This window comes from Mus musculus, chromosome 17 (assembly GCF_000001635.26).
Source record: "Mus musculus strain C57BL/6J chromosome 17, GRCm38.p6 C57BL/6J".
Taxonomy (NCBI): Eukaryota; Metazoa; Chordata; class Mammalia; order Rodentia; family Muridae; genus Mus; species Mus musculus.
In genome coordinates, this window is record NC_000083.6 from 29,568,905 (window position 1) to 29,577,167 (window position 8,263).

At 50.9% G+C, this 8,263-nt stretch overlaps 1 protein-coding gene across 2 annotated transcripts in view; it reads left to right on the forward strand.

Moving 5' to 3' along the window:
• Positions 1–8,263, forward strand: part of Tbc1d22b (TBC1 domain family, member 22B) — a 57,128-nt gene that overhangs the window by 19,137 nt on the left and 29,728 nt on the right. For both annotated transcript variants that reach the window (XM_006524488.2, NM_198647.1), the window contains 4 exons: positions 1,683–1,862; positions 2,761–2,831; positions 4,066–4,194; positions 6,252–6,317. In XM_006524488.2, coding sequence (XP_006524551.1) covers positions 1,683–1,862; positions 2,761–2,831; positions 4,066–4,194; positions 6,252–6,317 — 446 coding nt within the window. The remainder of the gene's footprint in view (positions 1–1,682; positions 1,863–2,760; positions 2,832–4,065; positions 4,195–6,251; positions 6,318–8,263) is intronic.

The window sequence follows — 8,263 nt, forward strand, 5'->3', positions numbered from 1 at the left end:
CGTCCACACATCTCACGTGCTCTGGGCATGGGCAGGTTTAAATGTGCCAGTGAATGAATTCACAAATGGTCCACCTCCTCAGGCATGGGAATGGCCGCCCACCTAAGGAGGCCTTTCCCCATTTCTGTGATGTAAACAGCTTGTGCTGATGGACCAGGTCATGGCCTCTTGACGTCAACCTGCCCGGCAGGTTTGGTTTTGTTTTGGTTTTCTAATTTGGGAAGCTGGCCTCAGTTACTGCTGCGGGCGATGGTGGTTTTAGATGCTGGGTACTTTCTGTGCCCACTAGTGTTCCTTTCCAAGGTTTTATGTATATAAGTCGGCTACCCCCACCTGGGCAGGGAAGTGCCCTTATCCTAGCTACAGTTATAAGGCTCACAGGTCATGGGCATAAAGGACAGAGGATGTCAGAGCCGTAGAGTGTCCTACGTCAGGTTCCCTGAGTTTCTTTCACAGTGTCAGACCTCTTACAAGGCCATGCAGTTTGGCTGTAGGAACTTCATGAAATCCTATTGTGTGCCTTTGCTGAGACAGGGCTCAGCTTGACCCCACAGTGCCAGTCTGAGATGGACATCCAGCATTGATTGGCCAGGTGGCTTAAGCTACGTACGGATGAGGTTCTCAATGTCAGGACGGCCCCTGCCGAGATCCCTGCTGGGGTGTGTAGTTCCCTCTGTGTGCACAGCCTGGAGACAGCCGATGCTGGAGATGCCCGTCTGCCTAAGCTTTACTGCGTGTGTTCTGCATTTTCTTGGCCCCAGTTGTCACCGTAGGCATCCCAGCCAGGTGCCTAATGGCAGCTGTCACAAGCTTCTGTAATGCTGGCTCGTTCCTATTCAGTGTTTAATATTTTCATTTTAAGGCCCAGGTATTGAGGGATGTGACCCAGCCCCAGGAGGACAGTCCCTGGAACAGTCTTCTTTGTGGCAATTCATTCTGAAGGGTGCTCGAGTCAGACAGCCCCGAGACGTCACCTCCACTGCCCCAGTTCCTTAACTTCCCAGGCTGACTTTGTCCTTTTGTAAAGTAGTTAAAAATTCTTAGCAGGTGCCATAGGATCGTGAGAGAGCACATGCTCAAATGGCCACATGGCAAGTGCCAGCTGGGTTAGACCATCTACAGGGGAACAGAGCCCAGCTCCTGCTGCTCCCACTGCTATGGCGGTAACAGCAGAATTCAGAGCTGCTTCGTTTGGGTGAGGAGTGTGGAGCTCAAAGGATGGCTACTCAGCAAGGGGCTGCCTGAAGCCAGAGCTTCTTGCATGCCATGAGGCTGTGCCTGGCTCTGAGGGCAGCCAGTGCCTAGCCAGAAGGTTAAGCATGCAGGTCACGTCTCAGCTTTAGGCTAGGTGGCTACCACACTCACCAGGCTAAGGTAGCTTAAGATCCAGGGTAGGATGGAAAGAGTTTTATCTTCCTTGGTGTCACCATGTACATTCTTAGAAGTCACCATCTGGGCAACATCTGGGGTTAGCTGGCCGCAGCTGTCCTCTGTGGTGCATATGCAGTCCCTGTGTGTGGGAGTAGAGCCCTGCAGGGCCTCATTCTCACTGTTCCTGACTGGAGCCTCAGGAGGCCACAGGCTCAGGCCTTGCCCTGGGGAAGGCACCTTAGCACAGCCCGAGCAGACCCTGGGGCGTCTAACTTCCTGCATAGTTCTTCCTCTTTTTCAAATCCCTTCAGGTGACACGTGCCTGAGGAACCCGCTCCACAAACAGCAGTCTCTCCCTCTCCGACCCATCATCCCCCTTGTCGCCCGGATCTCAGACCAGAATGCTTCTGGGGCTCCTCCAATGACAGTCCGGGAGAAAACGCGCCTGGAAAAGTTTCGCCAGCTGCTTTCCAGCCACAACACTGACCTAGGTGCGTTCACCAGGGCCCTGGACGAGGTGGCACTGTGGTGCTGCGGTGACTATGGCCCTCAGAGGTCTCACATCTACTGTCTTAACTTCTTTTACTTCTAGCTCCTCCTAGTCAGGTGCCAGTGTAGCGATGAACAGTTTTTAGGCGGTCTGTTTTCTGAGATTAGGAGCCAGGGTGAATGGGGCCTTCAGACCGTGGGGCGTCTGCTCCAGCCCTGTTTCTGCCGCCCCCAGGCGTTCTCAGAAGTGTGCACCCGTACACACCAGATTTACCTACTGGGCCACGGCTACCTGATAGATACCTGAGAAATGAATCTCGACCAGGTCAGGTTGGCGGGAACGCAGCAAGACTGAGCTGTAACACGTTTATTATGAGCGACCAGACTTTTTATACACTTATCGGAAACGATACGATGGTAGTTGCCAGGATACAATGACGTTTGCAGGAGAGACAGGGCACACAAGATTAATCTAAGACCAATTGTCCTGTCAAACTTGTGTGTGTTTTGCTGACTTCTAGGGAATGCAGAGAAACACAGGTAGCCTGAGTGCTTCGCTGCCTGAGGGGGGTGCCTTGGTTTCTCAGGAACTGAAAAGCACACGGTGCCCCAGCAGCCTCAGACTCTAGCCTTAAAAACCTATGACACATGCCTCTCGAGGCACTAGACCAGGATAACCCCGTGATTCCTCACATGCACCCACAGCTTCTCTGAGCCAGAGGCTGCTGTAGGTGCCCTTGGCACCCTGCTGCTGGAGGCTGTGGCGAGGAGCCTTTCCTGGCTTGTCTTAGCAATTAGTGGTGGCGGTGATCATATTTGGTGGTAGGAGGCACCTGGCCAAGGTTGGTTTTGGGCCCTTGCGGAAGGACCTGATTCAGAGAGGTTGTCTTCTGTGTGTAGATGAATTGAGGAAGTGGAGCTGGCCAGGCGTTCCCAGGGAAGTTCGACCAGTGACCTGGAGACTGCTGTCGGTGAGTTCCAACCACCATGAAGAGAAGCTTGGGCCTCAGACAGCCCTCTGCCTGCCAAGGTTGGTCTGATGCCATAGACTCCTCTAGTCCCACTGCCTGGCACAGCTGCTGGGCTGTGTCCAAAAAGGCACGTCTTTGGGAGTTTATTCCCACACCTGCAGGTGAGTATATTCCTACAGCCATGTGTGGAGAAGGCCAGTATCTGACTCCTGTGGTCACAGTGTCACTTCCTTAACTGTGGGGAGGCATCTAGCAGGACAGGAGGATCCACGGACTGGCGCTGAGCTAGCATCACCACTCCTGACAGCGGCTGGAAATCCACTTCCCAGCTTCATGAGAAGAGTTAGGCTGTGGGGCTCTCAGAAGCAGGCTGCTCTTGCTTTCCCATACTCAGATCTCACGGCTCCTGCTTTGGGATGCTTGATTCTGAGCCTCTGAGATTTGCTCATTCCTCTAGTAAGGATTTTCAGTGGCCTGTTTGCTAGTCCAGGACCAGGTACTGTATGTATGACCCAGATCTAACAGCAACCCCTTCCCCACACCCCCACCCCCAGCCCCCATGCCCCACAGCAGCTCTCCAGCCACCCACTAAGGAGTGCACTACATAAATGCTTTTGACAGGAAGGGCATCTTGTCACTGTCCCCTGCCCCTGGTCTTAGAGCCGTGCAGTCAGTGCCTCAGCCACTCCTTGTAAGTTCAGATACTGCTCAGAATGCATTAGGCAAGCAGAAAGGGAACAGGAGATTCAGGAAGAAGAAGGGCATCCAGGCTGCCAGAGTTCTGTGCCGGCCTTTTGACTGCTAAGTCACAGGCTCCGGAGCTCCTGAGCTGATGGTCCCCAGTGCTACACTGGGAAAGAATGTGGAATCTATACCAGGGAGCGTCCCAGGAGTTGCCAGAGACTGCTAATTCCCTTGGAGGCTGTGACTCAGGTCTAATTCCCTCCTGCTGACTTCTAGTTACTGCTCAAAGGTGTCAGCTCTGGGTGCTCCACAGGGTACTCCACAGTGCAAGGAATGGGACCAAAGCAGTAAGCAGGCTGGGAAAGCTGGCTTGCCTCATCTGCCCACCTGGGGTCCGCTATCCAGAAGAGGGTGAGCGCCAGGGTCGGGGGTGGGAGCTGAACCAAAAGAAAACCTGCATTGTCCTCTTGGCAATCCTGTTTCTGTGCCTTGATGGTTTCCAAGCTACTGCTCAGGTGGAAGTGAGAACTCGGGACACTGTCGTCTTTAGGGCTATCTCCCGGCAAACACCGAGCGGCGGAAGTTGACCCTGCAGCGGAAGCGGGAGGAGTACTTTGGCTTCATTGAGCAGTATTATGACTCTCGGAATGAAGAGCACCACCAGGATACCTACAGACAGGTGTGACATCTGTGGAGCTGTGCTCATGGAGCCTCTTGGTGCAGTGAGACGTCCTGTATGTTTTGTGGCTCCCTTCCCTCTTCTCATTCAGCAGCTCTGAGTGCATTTAAAAAAATAGAACTTACCGTGGATGTATGTGCCTCTGTGTGTGTATGTGTGTGAGAGAGAGAGAGGGTGAGAGAGAGAGAGAGAGAGAGAGTGAGAGAGAGAGTGAGAGAGTGTGTGTTCAGTTGCCCGAGGGGTATTGGATCCTTGGAACTGGAGTAGGAGACCGTTGTGAGCTGTGCTATAAGTCTGAAAACCAAACTCAGGTCTTCAGAACAAACAACCTATGCTCTGCTGCTGAGCCAGCTCCTGATTTATTTTATTCCCTCCCAGTTACCTGGTTGCTGGGGTTACAGGTGCTACCAGTATCCTTAGATAGGTGTGGGTTTTAGCAGTGGTCAGTGGTATTGCTTCTCATGATTCATGTATGTACAAATCACCCACACATACACGTACACGTATATATACATGTACACACATGCATGTACGGTTCATACCATATGTATAATATATATGTGCACACACATACTATTCATACTGTACACACATGTATGCATATACACATGTACACACACACACACACACACGCACACGCACACACACACACACACACACATGCCTCAGATTAACAATAGGTTCAGGTCTTGAGGTGAGGCTCACACTTCTAACATGATCCCTGGTAACAGTGCTGTTTAGCCACAGGCCCTTCCTCTGAGGATTAAGGACCATGAGACGCACAGTAAAGGGAGAAAGCAGAAGGTTCGGAAATGGTCAATTCCTTCTGGACTGCAGCATCAGTGTGTGTTTGTGGTGCTACAGTGCCAGTTCAGCACCCATTGTCTGCAGAGGTCCTCAGGCCCACAGAAGTGTCTGTTGGCAGCCTCACAGGAGGGAGAGGTGGCCAGGCTGGTAAAAGATGGGCATTAGAGGGCTGGTGAGATGGCTCAGTGGGTAAGAGCACCCGACTGCTCTTCCGAAGGTCCAAAGTTCAAATCCCAGCAACCACATGGTGGCTCACCAACCACCCGTAATGAGATCTGATGCCCTCTTCTAGAGTGTCTGAAGACAGCTACAGTCAGTGTACTTACATATAATAAATAAATAAATAAATAAATCTTTAAAAAAAAATGGGCATTAGATAGCTGCTGTGACTGTCCCCAGAATGAAATGGCCTCTTCTGATATGGACACTGTCTTTATGATGTTAATGTGGGCATTGGAGAGGCCTCAGAGCCCATGCTAACTACAGTGGCCACTTGGGTTGCAGACGTGTGCACCTCAGCCCTGGTTACTGAAGGCCAGCTGCCCCTACCCTTCCTTACTTCCTGACTTCACAAGCAGGTCCAGTCCTGCTTCCCTGCCCTGGCACATTTTTAGCAGAAGTTGGAGGTCTTTTTATTCTTAGCAAGAGTTGTGGGGTTTGTTTGCTATTGAGACAGGGCCTTCCTATATATCACTGGCTGGTCTTTAGCTCACTACATAGACCAGACTGGCCTCAAACACTTGCCTCTGTCTCCCGAGGTCTGAGATTACAGAAATGCTATAATTACCATTACACCTACTCCCAGCTGTTTTCTGATACAAGATTTTACTATATTGCCTAGGCTGGCCTTGAACTTACAGTGTGTGGGTGCTGGGAATACAGGCATGCACCCCTACACCAGACTCTTAGGAATTGTGGGATGTGTAAGATCCTGAAAAGGGGGTGCACACGTGATTGTATGTGGTAAACAGGTGGCGTCCCAGGGTGACTATAACTTCGGAAGACAATCCGCTCGGAGGAGCGCTATCTCAGGGGAGATTCCTGTCTGGTTGACAGTGGCTTATTGGGGGAGTTTCTCTCTGAGCTGTGGCTAACGTAGGTACATACTCTTCCTGGGTGGGTCTAGCTGGGCTTTGTCCATATTTGTCTGTCTGTCCTTTCAAAACTAAGCTGTTCTCTTAAGTGTTCCTTTGTGTGTGCTGCCTTAGACATCCTGGTGTGACATCTGGGCTGTGGCTTCTGTGTTTCAGATTCACATTGACATTCCGAGGACGAACCCTCTCATCCCCTTGTTCCAGCAGCCGCTCGTCCAGGAGGTGAGTGTGTTCCTCAGTGTCCGTCCTCCTCCTGCCTGGGCCCAGTGGCACCTGCTGGGCACCCCATGTCCACAGGTGACACTTTGGGACAGAGTACTTCCTCATGCCTTCTCGTCTTGTTAGCCTGGGTACCAAGTTGTGCTTTGCCTGAGGCTTGAGGCAGAAAGAATCTTATCTTAAAATTCCTGTCCCTGGGCTTGTTCTACTTTTTAAAGCTGGGATGCTGACTTTATTTTCTAATGGCATGAATTTGCCCGACTCTCTGGTTTTATGAACAGTGGGCGGTTGGCTTACATGCATTTGAATGTTCTGTGAACACCGCCTTCGTCTGCTTCCAGAAACTTTTCCTATTTCCACACCTAAATTTAGTGCCCATAAATACAACCCCCTTCCCTGCCACCACCTCTCTATTTTTTGCCTGTGGCTATGACCACTCTAAATACTTCAGATAAGTAGGCTTATACATAATTTGTCACTTTGTATCTGGCTTAATTCACAGTGTCAGAAGTCCCTTCATTAAGATGTTTTTATTATATTGATTTATTTCTATTGTGGAGGGCATGCTATGGTGTGTATCTGTGTGTATGTGGTTAGAGGACCCAGACAGGGAATTGCTCTCTCCTTCTACTGTGTGGGTCCTGGTCACCAGCCTTGTCAAATAGGTACCATTAACCCACTGAACCATTCCCCTGCCACCTCCCAGTCTCCTTGATTTTATAAATATTCCATCATCATCATTAATACTCCTCCAAATGAAAACTGTGAACGAGTAGGTTGCTTATCCCTCCTGGCTGTGGGGACTATGCTGTAGTGAGCATGGTTGGGTAAACACGCTCTAGTCCCTGCTTTCAGTTCTTTTGGAACTAAATGCAGGAGTGACACTGGTAGTGATATTGTAGGACCTCAAGCCAATGACACGCATGTGCAAGCTTCCAGTAGGACTGTTAGCTTGACTTGAGTGAGGGAGTCTCGCTGGTGAGATTAGCAGCTTCCCGTGCAGTTCTACTGCAGTCATGATGTGGCATGTCAGCACTTTTGAACAGTCTTTCAGTCCTCTCTATAATAGAGAGGGACAGTGAGAAGAATACACTCTGTGGCTTTAGGTAACATTCATAGATCCATTTACTTACATTATCATAACTTTCAACACCACAGGGAAGATTGTGTTGGTGACTTCGTCTCCCACCCCTAAGAGGCAGCACAAGGGAAGTTGAGAATGAATTCCTTCCCTTCCTCCTTCTCCTCCCCTCCCCCTGCCGTGCCCACACCCTTGCCTCCTTCCTGCACCTGGCTTTCATCAGGCATCTCTGATTAGCGGAGCCTGGACACAGAGATGGGATGCACACTTTATTCTCTTCAGTTTTGCCTGCATCACCTGTGTGTACTGGACCATTGTCTTAAGCAAATGGACGCACAGAGGATTAACCTACCAGCACCCCAATACTGCAAGGCTTGCAGAGATCTAACCCACCGCCAACACTGAATGGCTTGCAGACCTGACACACACTGGAGCTTTGCCTGTAGTGGAGAAGTTGGGTGTGGGAAACCCTTCAGGTTTATCCTGTTATCCCCACAGGGTGGTTATCACAGACCTTTCCCATAGTGCAGAGCCTGTGTTCTCCCTGGCAGCCAGGCTGCTTGTCTTTATTTTGCAAATGTCTGGCACCTTTAGAGCCTGGCATGTGTGCATCTGCTTCTCTTGTCCCTGAGGAAGAGGCACCGCCGCTCTCTGCTCTCCGTGCAGTCCATGGCCAGCTTCCATGCAGTCGGCCATGTGAAGGGCAGAGTCTCACCAAAGCTGAGACTGGAGTAGTGGGTGCCCTTGTGAGTCTTTGCAAAAGACCAAGCTGGAGACAGCTGTTTGTTTTTTGAGTCACTGGGTCAACCCCAGAGCCTTGTACATGGTAGGCAAGTGTTTTACACTAAGTAACAGGGATGGGAGGAAA